This window comes from Amphiura filiformis, chromosome 19 (genome assembly GCF_039555335.1).
Source record: "Amphiura filiformis chromosome 19, Afil_fr2py, whole genome shotgun sequence".
Lineage (NCBI taxonomy): Eukaryota > Metazoa > Echinodermata > Ophiuroidea > Amphilepidida > Amphiuridae > Amphiura > Amphiura filiformis.
In genome coordinates, this window is record NC_092646.1 from 29,372,554 (window position 1) to 29,392,721 (window position 20,168).

The 20,168-nt window shown below is 36.5% G+C and overlaps 2 protein-coding genes across 2 annotated transcripts in view; both read left to right on the forward strand.

Annotated features, from left to right (window-relative positions):
• Positions 1–1,306: 1,306 nt before the first annotated feature.
• On the forward strand, positions 1,307–11,114 carry LOC140140331 (uncharacterized). The gene is made up of 3 exons (XM_072162098.1): positions 1,307–1,445; positions 7,689–7,865; positions 9,759–11,114. Exons 2-3 carry the CDS (start codon positions 7,785–7,787, stop codon positions 11,106–11,108), a joined length of 1,431 nt encoding a protein of 476 aa, XP_072018199.1. The 5' UTR covers positions 1,307–1,445; positions 7,689–7,784; the 3' UTR covers positions 11,109–11,114.
• A 122-nt stretch (positions 11,115–11,236) lies between these two features.
• The window catches only part of LOC140141155 (baculoviral IAP repeat-containing protein 3-like), a 30,639-nt gene continuing 21,707 nt past the window's right edge, over positions 11,237–20,168 (forward strand). The window contains 3 exon segments of the mRNA XM_072162948.1: positions 11,237–12,139; positions 12,142–12,730; positions 16,259–16,458. Coding sequence (XP_072019049.1) covers positions 11,366–12,139; positions 12,142–12,730; positions 16,259–16,458 — 1,563 coding nt within the window. The 5' untranslated portion in view covers positions 11,237–11,365.

The following is a 20,168-nucleotide window of genomic DNA, read 5'->3' on the forward strand; positions in this document are numbered from 1 at the left end:
ATAAGTGACTCCTACAAATGTAGCATGAAATTATTTCAGACCCTCATCCAACCAATCCTTAGCTATGGATGTGAGGTTTGGGCACCATATTTGTTAAACAAACTGAACGACTCAAACTTTCTTACAACATGTGATAAACTTCCAAGTGAATCTATTCACATTTTAAAGGTTTGCAAAATTATACTCGGAGTTCATAAAAAATCCACTAACAATGCAGTAAGAGGCGAATTAGGTAGTTTTCCACTGCTCACAACTATGCTTTCTTTATCTGTAAAATACTGGTGGAAGCTTAACGAAAAATGTATGAATGGTAATGATTCTCTTGTAATTCAAGCACTTGTAGATAACAGAAAGTTAGTGTGTACTAATAATTTCACATGGTCGACAGGTATAAAAATATATTTAGCCTTATCAATAGGATTGATATTTGGGATAAACCAAATACGATCACCGCTTCCAATTTTAATGAAATTATTGTATCTAAACTTCAAATCGTCTATAACAATCTTTGGGTTAATCATATTAATAATTTTAGTCCTAAACTCAGAACATATTGTACATTCAAAAATTCTTTCAGCACAGAAAATTATGTTATTATCGCTAAAAAGATCTTCAAGGGCTGCATTCTGTAAATTAAGAATAAGCGCTCATAATCTCATGATCGAAAAGGGCGTCACTTCTCTCCAAAAATTAATCCAGAGAATAGAATTTGTACACTTTGTAATTTAAATAAGGTGGAGGATGAATTTCATTTTGTAATGATATGTCCTTTCTATACCATTCCTCGCCAAGATTTATTATATACAATTCATGAAATGTATGATATAGATGGTATGGTAGACACTGACATTTTCAAACTTATAATGAGTGCAAGTGATTTTGACAGTATTACTCCAATAACCAAATTCGTCAAATCAGCTTTTGATTTACGAACGAACATGGACTTATAGATAATTATAGATAATAACAAAGTCCCCATAAGTTGGGCTTAATGCAGCGTGGACTTGAGCGCCACTATTAATATTGTCTATTATTATTAAGACTAATTTATATTTCTTTTATAATTGTAAATATTTGTACTTGTAACTTTAATATTACAATTTCAATTGTAAATATTTGTATTTGTAAATATTAACTATACCAGTTTGTTTGGTGAATGTTAATAAAATATTGATTGATTGATTGTTTGCGATGTAGCGCCCTTTCTTGCAATGCACTGTGGGAATGTATGGCATTCTGCTGCAGCTGCGTGTGCGGGGAATTCCCCGACTACTAAGACGCCATTTTGCACTTCGGAACAGCCGCCGCTTTATCCGTTCGACGCCTTGCTATTGAAGTGGAATTTCTACTATTGGAATTATTTCATCTGCCTCCTAGACTTTGTGAGACGCTACAGTCTAGTGTCCGCTCCAGGTATTTCAACTTTGGTGATTACTGATTTGTTGGTACGTACGTACGTGGTGCAGCCAGTGTTGTGTGGTAGCTCAGACTGGCATAAACATTTTTTTTAGGTCCATAATTTTGGCTTACAATATTAAATCATTGATCTGTCCACTGTACGTTACTGTGAGTGAGCTACTCTGTGAGTGTGAATGATTCAGCTTTTTCATGCTAGGTCAGGTGCCTTGCCCGGTGGTGCTTTAGCCTTTCATGCTTTGGTCATCAAAAAATAGGTAAATAAATAAATAAAATGCTAAAAAAAAACCCAACAAAAAACAAAAAAACACACACACACAAAAAACTTACACGCAAAATTAAAAATAATATTTATTTAAACACAATATTTATATATTGTGTATGTGGTACGTGTGGTTATTGAATATGAAATTGTATTACCAGTTAAGCTGAATTTATACTCAATCGCTTTTGCAGAAAAGCGATTTTGACGCATGCTCAATGTTTACTTACATTTCCAGAGCGTCAAGCCGATCAATCGATTCAAATCGCGGAGGCAAAAACGACGTCGCTTTTGCAAGTTGAAGAAATCTCAACTTCCCAGCGATATCGCTGACACGTGAATGCGTCAACCAATCATATACAACCAACTGGATCTATTATTTTGCTAATTAATTTACCTTTCTCGATTTTTAACTTTTGGTGATGAATTAATTCAAAGCAATAATTATTGACAGCAACTGATGTTTTAAAAATGTATTTTGTGGCATTTAGAATATTTTAATTGTCGTCTGCAATCGCTATCGCCGTGATAAGTATAAATGCAAAAGCGACGGGCGATGCATCGCAAAATTCGGCGATTGCAAATCGCTTTTTCAAAAGCGATTAATCGCATCGCTCGGCGATCGAGTATAAATTCAGCTTTAGAGGTACTGAATTTTCCAATTTATTTCAGGTTATGATCATAAGTCAGGATTTAACTTAAGCGCCCCAGTGGCGTAGCTGGGATTTTTCCGGGGGTGGGGGGGGGGGGCAAGCCTGTATGGGGCGGGGGCCCAAATCCACCAAACAAAAATTTTGCCGAAAAGGTTGACCCAATTTTTTTACGGTGGTTTGAAAAGTGAAGAGCAAAAAAAAAATTGCCCCCTGCCTCCCCCGGCAGCTACGCCACTGCTTGCCCTAGGACATAAAAACTAAATGTTTGAAAATGCTACAAAATTATTGTAAATAAACTAAGCATGTATAAAGCCTATTGGCTAGTAGTTCAATAGTTTTTTTTTTCATACCCGTGGCATGGGCTTACCCAGAAATGAATGGCAAAAAACAAACACCATTCTGTTTTAGGCTTTTGTTCATCAATGTTGCAGATGCTCCTCCAGCTGAGGCTATGTCGGGAGTGGGGTTGCTACATGACTGCTCAAGGTGATCATGAATTCATGATGTGAGCTGGGAATTTCCCAGCCTCAACAGAAATTGCATCATGGCCTGGCAATGTACTGATCAATCATATATTTCACGACTGGGAAACCCCTAATTTTACAATAAAACTTGGTGGCGCAAGTACTCAACTGCATGCAACAATGAAATGGGAAATCCCCTAATTTAAACTTGGTGGTGCTGCAAGCTCTACTTAGACTACAGTGTAGTACGGTACTACATGTAGACTGCTCTAAACGGACTACGTATCATAAATAATGACTTTGACTGACAATTTTGTTTGTGTGTGTGGTAAATATCAGTACTGGGTACATGTAGCTTTGGATTTTTATGAACTTTGACCACTTTTGAGCTATTCAGTCAGTGACAGTGTACATGTACCATTAAAAAAATAATTTTTAATATATTGGGATGTGCGGATCACCTGATACATGTATCAGGTGATCCACACATCCTTAGTTATATATTAATTTTTTTTTTTTTATCAGGTGATCCACATACATGTAATATTAAAAATTATTTTTTTTAATGGTACACTGTCGCAGACTGAATAGCTCAAGGGTAAACAAAAAAAACATTGATCGTCCAAATTTTTTGTAAAAAGAGGAGGAGGTTCTTTTTTATTTGTTATTTTCTTTTTAAAATGCAGAATTGACCAAAGCGATATATCAGTTAGTGTAACTGTAATGTCACGTAACTAAAAGAGGAGGGCTGTTGTAAAATCTTTTTATTTCATGTAACTTTTTAAAATAAAAATTCAGCAAATTCGTTTTGCATACGGTCATGCGTCATGAATTGGGGGCAAATTTCCGCAAAATGTGTCACATAAATTTATAGGCTCACCAATTCCCGGGTACCTGAGTTCCACACCCGTTCTTGGCCTACCCGGGTCAAAATTCATGGGTCAAAGTACCCGAAAACGCAAAAAAACTTATTCGATGTTAGAAACCAGAGAAATACTGCTACCGGTACTTTAAAAAAAATACATGTATAAAATGTCTTTTTTTTTTTTCAAAGTTGGATAAAGTTGTACATTTTAATTACTTTTGCTTCTATTGAACAGCTAGCAATGCATTCTAATTCAATGTCTTCCTGCCTGTTCAATACATGTATCAAGCAAAAGTAGGTAATTAAAATGTACTGGTACAACTTTATCCAACTTCAAATAAATTAATAGCATTATTTTTGTAGCAGTATTTCTCCAGTTTCCAACCTTGAATAACAAGTAATTTAGGGCCTATAACTTTTTTTTCCAATTTTTGTAATTTTTTTTTTTTGGATTTTTTTCTTCTTCGTATTTTCAGGTACCAGTACCCCCCGGGCAGTACCCGGATTCCAGGCTTGGGAGCCATGTGTTTTGAACTCGCCACCCGTAGCGTTACATCACAAATATATGAATTTTTACACCAATCGAGTTTCAAATTAGAATATCTCCACAATTATCAACCCTAAACTAGCAAAAGTATACAATTTTGGAAAGCTGAAGGCATAAGGAATGTAACAATACATATTTCAACTCATTATACAGGGTGATCGTGAAGTTATACAGGGTGGAATAAAAAAATTCTGGATACAAAAAGGGTTACTTAATGCATTGCTTATTACTAACTTGCAGTAATAAACTGAAAGTAAACAACATCTATTTAGTTAAAGAGGATAGGGGGAGCCTACAGACTTTGGAAGAAAAAAAATCACAGCTGTTTGGTAATCTCGGAATACAGGGTGTCCCAAAGTATATTAGAATTTTTTACAATTCATCATATTTTGAACTGAAACATTTTGCCCCTAACCCATACAGAAAAAAAGTGAGTCCATATTTAGATTCCTTATCAAATTTCCTATCAGAAAATGTATACTTTGACTATGATAGGATAAGTAATAAAAAATTTACAGCAACTTTTAGATTTTGAAGACATCCGCATTACTTACTGTACAGTGTTTAATATGAAAACGGGTGGTTTTGTACGTAAAAGTTTGAATTTTATAGACTAAACCAATCATAAGGATTTCAAAATGAATAAAAACAATTAGCAGAATTGTTCAAGTTTAAAGCCCCTGTAGCAGTGAATTTATTCAAGTTACACACGTGAAACGTCACGTTCACATAGAGTTTGTGTGTACCGCTTCCCCCCTCCACCACCCTGACTGCTCGCAATTGAATCAACCACAGCTTTGTTAGTTACAGGTTATTTAGTGGTATTATTTAGCTTTCAAATGAAACCAAAACCATGACATAATATTTTTGTTTAGCCGAGGTATGATGAATTGAACAGATCAGAATTTGAAAATACGTAACACCACCACCATTTTTGGGTGACGAGTTCAAAACGCGTGGCCTGGGCGATATTTTGATTGATCAATTATATTCAATTATTTTTTAATCAGGTACTCGATTATTTTTAAAAACATCAAAATCAAAATATCGACATTTAGATTTTATCGAAAATAATCGACTGTTTTTCTAAGCCAGGCCTTCTCAACTAGTTTATTTGAAGTGCCAACTGGGAAATTTTGGTGATCATGAAGTGCCAACATGTTAAGGGAGGATTTTGTGAGGGAGAGTGTGTGTGACTGACCACATAGCATGGGGTCCAGGGGCTTGCCTTATGGCCCCTGGATGGAAGTGTCCAGTGTGAAAGCCCGGCCGCGGGGGTTCAGAGGTGCCCCCGGAAGCTCTGAGATTATAGGGCTTTCTAAAGGCTCAGATGTGGTATTTTTACCCCTTTTTTGTTATTAAAAAACATTTATGTGAAAAAAATAGTAAATTTACCATTCGCCACTTCGTGCGCCACTTCGACTAACTCCAAGCGCCACACTCGCCGCCAGTTGAGAAGGCCTGTTCTAAGCAAATACCGGTAGATAATTAAAGCAGTTTTTTCAACTGATAGGTGGTTTTTAAAATAGTTTCATCTTTAATAGTGATTATTAGCTGAAACTACAACCAGAATAACAAGTGAAACAACTGTTACACACATCTACATGTATCTCCACTTAAAATGCACAGCAATGTTCAATAGTGGGATTCTATGCAACAAATGATGCTCAACCTATTACAGTCACACGATGTTCAATACATCGAAAATAATTGATTTTAATAATTAATCGAAATTGATTGTATTCAACAATCGCCTGAGCCCTATCGGATACCCGCCCAAAAATTCAATCAGGTACCCGAGTACATAATTACCCATTAGTTGAGAGTCCTACATGTAGTGTTACATGTACATGCTTCAAGTTCGATAAATAAACATGCTTTCAACACAAAAATGATTGTAATTCACCTCAGGTTTGTCAGAAATGTACAATTTAAAATGTAAGGAAGACAATTGTCATTGTGCATTTTTTAAGTTGATATACAGGGTGTCACAGATCTATATCAATGTCATGATCAATCTAATTGATGTTCATCCTTTATTTTTACAGGCTGTATTTTATCAAGCTCTGTTTGTCAAGCATTTTTAATTGCGCCATTATTTTGCGTGGTCTTTACTCTTTCAGCGTGAACGCAATGTCCAGCGTGTCTAAGCTTATGCGAGTCAGTCTAACAGGCGAGACGCAATTGGAATATTATCTGTTTTGTTGGAAAAGGAAATCCATCATTCTTTGATTCGGGTTTGGAGAAAGCAGACATAATTTTATGAGCTGAATATTGAAGACTCATGCATACATATTGAATAAATGCTTTTGGATTATATTAATATTGTTATGAAGATAATCTGGAAATTTCTAGGATGTATTCCTTGCGTCTTGACTATTACTGGGTTAATTGGCTACTAAATGGATAATACCTCATCTCAATCATCCCAATCATATAGGGTGGAAATGTTATATTTTGGTTCAAAATTATTAAATTTTGTTCCTCTCTTAAACTAACTTAAAATTTTTTTCTGCTAAAACCTTTTTAGATGTGCTACATATTGTAGGCTTTCAAAAAAAGCAAACCTGTAATGATGAGTTATATGTTGTCTAACTGATACAGGGTGTTCAAAAGTTGTACATAATATATATGATTTTTATGACGCCAATATTTTGGTATAAAATTTCTATGACCCCGCCCGGGGGCGCCCCCAGTACATTTATGACACTGTTCAAAAGAAAATGACAAAAATGGTAGCCCCTTATGTATCTCTGGATTAGTTGCTTTTACCAATTGCTATTAAAAAATTAAAAGTAATTTGAATGAACTTTAATTGTGTGGTGGCCTGATGAAAGCACATTCTACTTGTGTAGTCATTTATTGCAGGGAAAGTTTCTAGAATATATGCACTACCGGTATTACTACACTGACATTTACATCTAAAAATCAAAACTTACAAACTCAAAAACACAAATAAAAGGACATTTCTTTGTAACAATAAAAAATGTGTACCATAATTATAGAAATATAAACAATTTAAAATTGATCTCTACATGTATAAACGATTTATATATATATAAACACGCTATTTAAGCTTCTATTCAATAAAGCAGGGATTCTTAATAGGCAGCCAGCGAGCTAGATCTGGTCAACCGCTATAAATTTCCAACACAATACAAAACAAGCAGAATACAATTTACACCTTTAATGTATTATGTGATGCGATCAAGCAAAATCAGTCGGAACCTGGAAATATTAAATTTTCAGTTTCTTACAGGATAGTAAAAAGCATTTACAAAGCTGCATTTTGCAGAAAACCACATTAAAATTGAACAAACAGTTTCAAAGATATGAGCAATTAATTAAAGAGTTTCCAAAACAATTTCCCCTTTGTTTGGCTATATCTCAAAAGTGCAAAATCAATATTTACGAGTTCCTACTGATTTTGCTTGATCGCATCACATTATGTAATTATAAATGTGTTTCTTTTTTTTTACAGATACCGGTATATCTTTAGAGGATCATTAATTTCGAGACCCATTCTTCAGGAGTATTTCACGGTGCTGTGAGTGAAACGGGAAATGGCACATAAGAAATGGCCAGACCAGTCAAAAACACACATAATGCAGTCCATCTGAAAAGAGCCACTATTGCAACACTAATTACAATCTGCAAGGTAAGAGGGGCAGCAGTGCCACAGGGGGAGCAGGGGGCACCAGGCTGCGACAAATCGCCGTCCGATAGCCCGGGGCAATCACATTTTTTGTCGGGCAATTAAAACTCTGAAGAGCTGTGCCCGATCGGGCAAGTCTAAATTTAAACCAATTAAAGCTTGATGATTTAAAATGGAGTATTTCTGTCCAACTTGGCGTGTTCACATTTAAGTAAAAAAACGTCTAAACAAAGTAGAAAACTTCTTGAAATGGAACTCAAATTTCGCTAGGCACTCGTATCCCACACCAGACTTGCAGACATATACATGTATATATGCTAATGAACATCATGCCGTTACGTGACGTATTGGAAGTTTGGCCAATTACAGAACCTGTTTTGCAAATATCATGACGTCAATGGACGTCAGCTGGCATATGATTGAGATTGAGATGTACTAGTGGTTGGCGAAATACGTAAATCGCCGTGGCTTTACTGACAAAATTTCACATTATTTTCCACATGTAAGAAACAAACAGTGAAATAATTGAATGAAATGTTCATTTTTTATGCATTTCATGAATACTCATTTATTTATCAACTTAACTGAGAAAAGTATTGGATTTCCGTAAGAATGAAACTGCCAAATTCGGCACACTTACGGTACTAAGCACTGCATGTGTACGGTATGTGACTTTGTCGACAATTGTTGCCGGGAATATTGGTTAATTTCGGGCAATTTCGGGCAACCAATTTTTGGATATTGCCTGCCCGATCGGGCAAGCTAAAAAATAAAATTTGTCGCGGCCTGGGGGGCACCCTCTATCATTTGCAAAAAAATGGACGGAAGAAGTTCAGAAGAAAGTAGAAGGGACGGTCCCCCTATCTGCAAAAAAAAGGAAAGAAGAAAAGGGAAAAAAAGAGGAAGAAGAAGGTACATTGTATGTATACCAATACATGTATCATGGTGCACATTGGTCTGAGCATCCGTGTCTGCACATCCTCCACCCTGCAAGTTTGTTAGCTTAATTGATCATAAAATTAATAAGCACCAATGGAAAATCCTGGTTTTGGTGTCAAATTAAAAAAGAAAGAACTTAAAGCTTTAAAACAAAACCAATATGATGGTTATAAATATAAGTATTCATTTTCATTTTGAAAATTGGTCCCAATATAAGACACATCTGATATTTGCACTTTTTGCGCATGCGTTTGCAGGGAGAACCTCGTTTTGGTAGCAAGATGGCGGATCCGTGCAAAGGGTGAATAGCACCCTTTCAATGCACTTTGGAAATGGGTACAAAATTCTAGTTGAATCACAGTAAACTCATCTTGGCATCTAGAGGTCACCTGAGGTCAAAGTTCATGTGGGAATCAAATTTCAAAATTGGTCCGATTAGGCTCAATATTAATAAAATTGCGAAAAGTTTTAGGTGATCTTGGCCCCAAATGCAATATACAGCCCCGGTATACAGCATGCATAAATCATGTACTAATATGACCTAAAAAAATTGTTTGATTGGCGTAACCCGACCGACCCTAAAAATAGGCCTGACCCTACACTTTTTTCTTCTTTTCCTTCGCCAAAAAAAAAAAATAATAATAATAATAAATTTAAAAAAGAAGTTCCAAGGCCTTTATCATACGCAATTTACCGCTTAAAATGTGTGTAAAATCTTTTTAAAAAAGAACAAATGCCTACCGACCTACCCTAATTTTTTTTTTATGTTACGCCATGCATGCATGCATTTTATGACAACTGAGAAAGCACAAGATGTCAATAACTATAAAGAACAAGAAGTAATAATAATACTGTAATAATAATAATAATAATAATTTATAATAATAATAAAGTTGCTGTATATCAGTACATTTTGATCATAAAATTACAATGTTTTAATTTGTTTGTGTCCCACAGGCATTATTCAACTTGATGTGCGAAGCGCTAAACAAATCAGTAACATATTATATGTCTCATTGCAAATACAAGGACATAACAAGCAATTGGAAAACTCAAGAAGAAGAGTTGGATTCAGAGGCGAGGTCCTATTTAACTGGAGAAGAAGTACAAATTGAAGACGACAAAGAAGGCAAGCTGGAGCTGGAAAGTCTCCAAATTTGTGAGATCAATAGTGAAGAAGGAGAAGAAATTCTGAAAAAACATAGCAATTCAGATTCAGATTTAGAGTTTGGAGATCAATCAATATATCTGTATACCAGCAGTGTACTAACCATACCAACGGGAGAATTAGAGGAATTTTTCAGTTCGTATTGTGCATCCATAAGAATAACCAACTTACATCCAGAAGAAGACTCAAATCTGAATTACTTCCATTCAGCTGCTGAAGGTGGCGAAAGTGGTTTGCATTCAGAGGAAGAGGAAAGTTTTGAGTCGGCGACAGAGGTTCCAACTGCTTCAACAGAGGAGGCTGATTGTTGGCTACTGCCACACAAAGCAGAGGACAACCACTTGATTAACTGGAATAGAGCATTTCCAGACGAGGATCATTGTCGTGTGGAAGCTAAGACTGAGGGTATTTCTTGTAATATTTGCGAACACGATTGCGAAGAGAACCTACCAGTACAGTGCACTAATCCGTCTGTAGAAGAGGAATTCAAGAGTTGTCTAAAAAGTGATTCTGAACGTTTTGACTTTGGGTGTTCAATCATTCTTATTACATTCAATCGAGACAGTGATATTGCCAAGGAAAGAAAACAGCACTTACAAAAAGAACATCATTTTCTCTCGCCAATACTTAAACCATCCCCACTACTGGAACTTTGTCCACTGGTCTCATACATAGACCCATCTCCTGTGGACCTACACTATAGTTGTATTGACTCATCACACATAGGTTGGTCTCCTGACATTCATCTTGCGGACTTGGATGATTGGACTGATTTAGATCCTCCAAACTATCCAGATTTACTCTGCGGTCAATACATATATTACACCTACAGTTGTTACATTGATACCCATAAAACCAATAGATACAAGCCAATATACATCAGCAAAAGTGCATTTTTAGCCAAAAGTCGAGCAGTTGAAAAGAGAAAGAAAAAAGACATCCGCAGGAAGAGACGTACCCAGGTAACACCACATCTCAAATACCTGCAAAGCATCAACATACCAACTACAGAACTGTGTATTTACGAAGTTTTCTTACTGCTCATTCTCCTCTTGTTTATTAGTGTCAACGTATCTGAGCCGGCAGCGGTAAAGCCATCCATCGTCCGCTTCCATCTGCTGTTCAGTATCGAATATTAAATCAATCATTACTTGTCCATTTTTTGCTTGTTTATACACAGCATTGTACATTTTACAAAAAGTGAACTCATCATATTTACAAATTATTATTACATTTACAAATTTGATTGTTAGAGATCTTCAAAATTTTGTTATTGATTAATTCAAGTTACTACACATATATACTACAGTCAAAGAAACAAGAAAGGGGTAGTAGTACTGTTTGAGGGTTTAAAGGATATATTCATTTGAAAGTTTATCTGTGCACGCAACTCAAAATGGCATCAGCGGGAGAAGACCAAGTTGATTGCCATTTAGTGCCCAGACCTAGCATTTCTCAATTATTACAAAGAGCAAGATCTGAAGGGGCTGTAACTATTACTCCTGACGAAGTCACTTCTAGGGTTACTCGGGGCTTGCAGCTGTGTAGTGGTGTAGGCGGAAGCGACTCGAGCAGCAGCGACGGAGGTGGTTCAGATTTTGCCAGTGCATCCATAGTTAACAGAGATGATCGCAGTAGTGATTCAAGTAGAAACAACGCCCCTGCATCTATGAACCAATTTGATGGGCGTTCGTTAGGTAATCAATCTCAAAACCCGCGACCACCAGCGGCGGAATACGAAGTCACTCGTTTGTCAACATTTCGCAATTGGCCATCAATGGCCCCCGTGACACCCTCTGCCTTGGCGAGAGCGGGTTTCTTTTACACGGGGAGAGATGATATCGTGGAGTGTTTTATCTGTCAAGGCCAGATACGAGATTTTGAATATGGCGATACGGCAATGGGCGAACACAAGAAGCATTTTCCGAAGTGTCCGTTTGTTAAGAATAAAAACCATGGCAACGTACCAATGGCTGGAACCCCAGATTTCTCAAAAGTAGCTACATCCGATCCTGCAGGAGCATCCGGATCATCCACAGAAAAGAAAGTAAAAGAAAAAGAAGCGTCACTGTTCAGCTCTAAAGATGCGGAAAAATTGAGGCTGCTTCAAAAGAAAAGAAACCGAAAGGTGCGAATGGAGGTAAAAAGCAGAGCGGAAAATCGAGTCCAAAAGCAGAAGTTGATGACCCAGCTACCAGAGCCGACAATCAGGCAAAGCTTACTTTCAAGAGCGAATTCAAGCGGCTTCTTTCATATCAGAATTGGCCTGAGTCCTGCCCTGTTGATCCAAGAGATTGCGCCAAAGCAGGCTTCTTCTACACTGGGAAAGAAGACGTGGTTCAATGTTTTGCTTGTTTCGGGAAGCTCGGCAATTTCAAAGACGGTGATGTACCCATGGTGGAACACAACCGACATTTCCCATCGTGCCCGTACATCTTGGGGCTGACAGTTGGAAATCAGCCAATCACGTCTGTCCAAATGGCTAGCGCCCTCCAAGCAATCAACTACAAAGACCAGTCTATGTTTGGACAACGCAACCAAACCCAGCAGCCGAAACCAAAAGGGCCGCTTACGCAGACAGCTAAACCAACCGCCGACTGGGGACCGACGAATCAGAGACCAAACCAGAAGCGAGTGTTTGCCAAAGTGCGACACCCACAGTTTGCATCGGAGCAGGCCCGATTGGAATCCTATGAGCGCTGGCCACCAGCTGTTGGCATTGCACCCATACAACTAGCCAGAGCAGGATTCTTCTATACAGGTAAGAACATACAAGCAAATATTTTAATTACCGTACTGACGCGAGTATAGTCCCACCTTCGAGTAAAGTCCCACCCCCAAATTAAATTTTTTTTTTTTAAGGGCTGGGGTATGAGCGTTTGGACAGTATTTATTTTGGGACATTAGAGCACATCAGACATATCGAATTGCATTCTGAATACGAAGAATGTCATTCTGATATCAAATAATTTTGATTTTTGAAATTGCAATTTAATACACATTTTATGGCAAATCATTAAAATTGATATTTTTGATATTTAACAGTACTTGAAGTAAACTTTATAAATCTGATGATTTATACTTAAAGTGTATGTAGGTGGGATGAAAAGCCGACGATCAATTGAAAATTTTGACCTTTCATTATAGAAGATATGGATTTTTTTCCCAAAACACCAAAAAAAATTAGGTCTTTTTGGGAAAAAATCCATATCTTCAATATGAAAGGTAAAAATTTTCAATTGACCGTCGGCTTTTCCTCCCTGCTACATACACTTTAAGAATATATCATTAGATTTATATAATTTACTCGAGGACTGCTATATATTAAAATTTGAAAAATATCAAATTTTTATAATTTGTCATAAAATTTGTATTATATTATGATTTTCAAAAATGAAAATTATTTGATATCAGAAAGACATGCTTCAGTATTCAGAATGCAATTCGATAGGTCTGAGGTGCTCTCATGTCCCACAAAAAACTACTGTTAAAAGCAATAAACGCTCATTTTAGATCCCTTAAATCAACCATGAATGATCCTAGCATTTAGGCCTAGGTCCAGGGACACGCCAAAGTCGAAAAAATAAATAACTTAAAAAAAAACACTTTTTTTTTGTTGAAATTTAATATAGTCCCACCCCAATTTTGAAAAATGTTCACCCAAAAACAGGGTGGGACTATACTCGCGTCAATACGGTACTTGATCTAATTACATGAATATATTGCCAATGTATATTTTGAGAAGTTGTTTATACAGGTTTCAGCAGAATGACGTTAATCCAAGTTTTGATTTTATCAAAGTTTTGAAAAAAATCATTGTCAGCTCTTGAGTTTATCCAGGGAAGAGGTCATTTGCGATTTGCATCTGCCTTAGGTCCTGTTTCAGACCAAAAGTAACATCAATTTTTGCCATTTTAGCATTAAAATGGCAAATTTGTACATGCCAATATGTACATTTTTGTCTGGGTTATTTTTGTCCAGGTAATTCATTATGGGAACATGTCGCAGAGACAATTTTCCACCATTTTGAAGTTAACCCTGTATGCCACTTTTATTATTTGTATACATCGTAAATGGAATGATTTGTGTTTTGGTTATTATGCTGAAGAAACTTGTTGCTGATCACCGGAGTGGAAAATATGTTCATGTAATTGACATAAGTTTTATGCATTACAAATGTTAATGCAGTAATATTGTTGGTGGAAAGTACAGGCCATGTCAAAATCTTGTTGCGTGACCAAAGAAAATTGTACGCAGTCAAGCTAATCGAGTCTTTTGTTGGAAATTGTGGGTAAAAGTTATTTTGGGATTCACCCAAAAGAAGGATTTTGATTTCTTTTGCATTTCAGCAACCTCAATTGTGTAGTATATATCTTTTTGTCATACTAAACAAAAGTATCATACATGTCAAAATAATACACTGGCCCTGGGAATCCCTAAAATGGGTGATTGGTCAGTTTTTACAGTAATAAAAAAAGCTGCTCCATGTAAATGTAAGAAGCAGAGCTTAAAGGAAGCAGAGCTTACAAATATTATTTCCCACAGTTTTACAGTCACAGTGATCCCGTTGCTTCCAACTCCAGTGACCTTAAGGTTATTAATTATTTTAAGCTGTTGTGATTTGGTAGTTCACAGCATCTTACGAATGGTAGTGCGCTTTGGGAAAAACTGCATTGCTCAATTCATAGCGAGCGTGTAGAAGAATTAAAATATCACAGATATACTTTTATAGGTGCTGTGGTTCTTGAGTTACGTTGTAAAGAGGGCTGAAACAACAACACTTTTGTAAAACGTACATAACTCATTAACAACATTAAATTAAGCAAGTTTGCAAAATATATGATTTGTAGAATGAACTTTTGGCAAAACATCAAGGTGTTAATTTTCAATAATATATTGATCTAGATAATGAAAATCAATTTTTTTTTGTTGCTTCTACCAACAATACCTCGTCTACCCTTAAAGGGACAATGTATAACTTCCTGATAGGAACTTGAAAGTTGACAAGAAAAAAGAGGAAGTGTTAACTGAAAGTGGCTTTTATTCCACAACCAGGTACAGCACACCTGAGCAATCCTAACAAAATTGCAGGACATATGATTACGAGTACCAACACATGCTTGTGAATTGTGGTGATTAGCAAACCTTTTATTAAAGTGTAAATTTCTTGACATATCCGGAACAGAAACCAAAACCATAAAGGAAATGTCCTAATTTGGAATGCATTAATCAAATTAGTATTATGGGTTTGTGATTTCCTAGAGGAAGTACATGTAGCATATTAGACTATTCTGTTTGCAATCCATACACCAACTGTGGAAGACTGTAAGACATGACCTTAATCTTCCACACAGGGAGTGTGAATTTTAAGTGGGGCTACCTGAATGGGCGACTTCATTTGAAATCTACACCCACTGTGTGGGAGATGAAGGTAATGTCTTCCATAGAAAGTGTATGGATTTCAACTGGCATTGCTCATTAAACTACATGTATTTCCTCTATGCCCAAACAATATGCCCAAAATATTAATTTCAGCAATTAAAAGGGAAATATTTCGGAAAGTTGAGTTGTTTCAAGTTCAAATTAACTTTGCATTACCCTAGAAACCAGAAACTGCAACAAAACTTTACTAAGGCAAAAACCAAAAAAAAAAAACCAAACAAAAAAACCCCCACAAAAACACCATTGCCCCCCCCCCAAAAAAAACACACACCAAAAAACCCCTAAATAACCAAAAGCAGTTGGTCCACTTTTATGTTTGTGTGGGAACCAAGGACTTCTAGGATTTGAAGGTTTGGGTGTGTAAATTCTAAAACCTGGGTGTGTAAATTAAAGATTTGTGTTCAAGGTATAGGCCATGTACCGTCCATGTGGGCAAAAACTGGGTGTTTAGGTGTGTAAAACCCCCATGCTGGCTGCATAAGCCCTTGATGGGAACACATATGGATATGGTCTTGCATCAGTGCTGCACTAATCTCACCCCACTTCAGATAAGTGAGTAATGGATGTTTTATTGCGGGCCTAAAACAACAGAAAAAGTACCTTTCTTGCCCCGTATTCAGAAGATCCTGGTTGGAATTTAAATTCTTATGATTAACGGAGTAAGCACAAGTGATGTATATTTTATAATGCCCAAGTCGTTTGCATTAATTAACACAAGGTCGATTTAGGTGTGGCAGAACAAAACTTCATGATTTAGCCCAAAAGTATTCAGCCCAAAAATTATTACAGTTAAACCTGATCATTGATCATATTTGATATTTTCCCCCACTTTTCACATGTTTTTCAGGGAATAACGATAGCTGCAAATGCTTTTACTGTGATGGAGGCCTCAAAAACTGGGAACCCAAAGATGAACCATGGATGGAGCATGCCCGCTGGTTTCCTCGGTGCGAATGGTTGATACAACAGAGGGGTCAGGCCTATGTGGATTATGTAGTCCATAATTTCCCTCCACCAAGAATATCTGCTGAAGTTTTGTCTGCTGGGGTGAGTAGAAATTGTACTTGGGGCATCGTGGGGCAAATTCCCCCAGTCAGAACTCTTGCCCCCCTGTTTCCCCCAGTAAAAACCTAAAATTACAAAACTTTCCACTTTTTATGGCATTTTTGCACAAAATTGGTTGATTTTGCCCCCCCCCCCCCCTGAAATTCCAATTGCTCTCCCCAATACCCCGAAAAAAAAATCCTGGCACCGCCACTGCCTGTAAGACGACAAAAAAGAAAACCCTGTTCTATGAGGGAATGTACCTTTTAAAATATCCAGAGAATTTTTGTTGGCAATGACCCTAAAAACCCTTAAAAATTTCCAAAATCTGTATAATTAAAATGCATTTTTTTAGCACTGGCTTCCCTCACATTTTTTCCAGTCAAAGTTGAGCAATTTTGCATGCAAAATACAGCAAAAAAAAAATGAAAAGAAAAAAAAAGACACAATTTTGCCTAAAAGGACTTGAGCCAAACAGTGATCTGTGATGAGAGAAAGGCATGTTGATTGTCTAATTCTATCAGTCTATGTAGTTGTACTATATTTATCCAATCAATTCTGAAAGCATGTACTTGATTGAATGTCTTGGGCTATTCTTTCTATTATTTATTTTTTCATTCATGGCGTTTGCACTCCAACATGCTGTATAACGTTTCTCTCAGTGAATTTGCAAAACTGAAAGTGAAAACATACTTGCTTAACAATTCCTGGTAAAACAAATATGTAAAACAAATATATACAATAAACAAAGTTTTATACGGTTTCCCATTGATGTCGCCCATTGATATCCGTATCCGGCATCAAAATATTTGTGAAAATAGTATGTAGTAACCACAATATTTTTTTGCATATATATGTCAATATTTACACTCTTTGGATTGTTTACAAACAAAGAAATGAATTTTAATGCTTTGAATATAATAAAACATTCAATATTCTTTCAAATAAGTGGTTTGAAATGTGAACTATTTCAGCTAACAGATTTGTCAGAATAACTTTCTCTTTTCAATTTCTGAATGTAAAAATGAAATAAAAAGAAAGGTGAGCACAGAATTGATATTTTCAGTAAACATATCCAGGGCTGTCAACTTTTTGGAATTGCTTGGCGTGAGACAGAGACGTACCGGGATTTGCCGACTCCAATGTTCATTTTGTACCATGATTATTTGAGCCACGGCCGAGAATGTGAAAAGCGGGGGGGTAGGAGCAACAAATTATTCATGACGATGCGTGAGATTTTACTCATTTTCCAGCTTTTTGCGTGAGCTTTACTACCTTGGCGTGAGATTATACTACCTTGGCGTGAGACCGTGAGAAGGTGACCCAATGCATGAGACTCACGGCCAATGCGTGAGAGTTGACAGCCCTGCATATCAGATGTACAAAAAAGTTTTCAAAACTTAAAGAATGACAAAAAAAGTCAGTTAAAGTGGACCAGATTGCCAAAATTGACACAATTTTCTGGTCTTTAGGTGAAAAGTAGATAATTATGAAAAATTTAAAGTTTCGCTCTCAAATCTATTAAAATTTATTAAATTTTATTGCATTAGGCCAAAAAGAGAAGGGTTTATCTCTGGTCTCACAAGAGGTTGAAAATGCAATGCGGTACGTTTTTTCCTCGTGAATTAAAAACCTCGCGTCGAGGTTTTGGCCAAGTTTTAAAAATAACGGTTACTTAATGAAATAACGGTTAGTTCATGAAAAAGAAGAAGTGAAATTTAGCAAAACGCGACGAGGTTTATTTGCCCGTAAGAGAGCTCTATTGTTCCGCTATTGTATCCGCTATTGTATCCACTATTGTATTCTATTCATAAAAGCTACTGCAAGAATCGCGGCAATCCCTGATATTGCTGGTGTCTACCATGGCGCCAGATTTATTAACATTCAAAATGATCCGATACTCTTTCATTTATAGACTTATTCCCACCTTTTATATAATATTCAGAAATTGCAATTATGAAAACTACAAACTTTGAAAGTGAAAATATATTACCATCGAAAATATATCATACTTAAATTCTATAGAATCTATAGAGGCATTGCATGTGACGTATCATCCCGTAAATATGGCAGACTACTCAAATGCATTCAACAAAAGCATGATTGCAATCTACCGTGACAGTTCGTCTCACACACATAACCCTGCACTACGATCAAATAGGTTGATGACAACATTTGATTGAATGGACTGTACTCCGCCATAACTACGGTGAAGGACACCGGTTCAAATTCTTTGTTTGGAGCCAATCAATAATTTCATGCAGGGCCTCTATAGATACCCAACCCAGAAGTGCCCATTTATTTTCTAATTTTTTGTAATCGCGCCCAAATATCCCCGCAAATATCTTATACACGGTTTTATTGATTCATTTTGGGCATTTCAAAAGTTAGAAGTCGTCAAAATGGCAACATCCATTGATAGCAATGGTTGAGTAAACATTGTCTAAACACTAGATAAAAAGACAGCTTTGTACTACAGAGAAGATGTGAGGAAAAGGAGATAGATCCAGCTATCCTCAAACAAAATATGTGTGCTGCCGCTCATTCAAAAGTAATCACGCTATTCAGGTTTAACAATAAAATACAATAAAGGGGTTCGAACCCATGATGGGTGTGATACACAACTTGCTGCTTAATAGTTTTAGGGAAAGGTCAGTGTCTGTATATCATCATACTATGCATACCATGCATGCAGACCCTAACATCCAGTTATATTTCAAATAAAATATGACCGAAGTTCCATGGCAAATTATAATTTCTGACGCTTGTTGACTCTTTCAATACGATTTATGATAAAGACTATTTTCAATTATCAAAATATCTTTATTAAGTTTGCAGGAAATGACTGGAAAATACATATAAAAACTATAGGGTTCATCTATTATTTTTTTTTAAATAATTCTTTTACCCCATGCAGCTGATTGGGGTGGTTACGGGTCTTTTAAAAACCACTAACCGCGCAATGAGGATATCGAACATAGGCCCCCTGAATCAAAAAACTGCTAACCGCAAAATATGGATATCCAACTAGTTTGCCCTCGAAGCTGTAAAAACCACTCATCGCGAAATATGGATATCCAACTAGTTTTACCCGCAGGGCTACAAAGAACCACAAACCGCGAAATATGGATATCCAACAAGTTTGCCCGAGGGCTACAAAGAACTGCTAACCATGAAATATGGATATCCAACTAGTTTGCCCCTCGAAGCTTGAAAAAACACTCATCGCTAAATATGGATATCCAACTAGTTTGCCCGCAGAGGGCTACAAAGAACCATTAACCGCGAAATATGGATATCCAACTACTTCGCCTCGCATGGCTACAAAGAACCACTTACCGCGCAATATCTTTTTACCTCAAAAAAGAATTAATATCTACCAAAACACGTTTCAAAAGCGTAAAAAGGGGCCAAGTTTAAAAATCTTTCCTGTGTGGCTTTTCACCCTTTTTTAAACTTGGTCCCATTTATGAAAGTTTCTAAAGACCCATACGCAGTCATCTTTAGGCTACTTGTTTGTTTTCTTAGTTGTCCGTGTTCATTTTGTAGAGTAAATTAATTAATGTTCGTGCTTGATTGAAGTTTTTCCGTAAAGCGTTATAATGTATTTTGATTTAAGCAAAAGTAGCAAATACTCACTTTGTTAAATTCTTCATCGTCTTGTGCGATCCTGCGCCTTATGTACAGATGTAGGGCCTATAATATGTAACAGG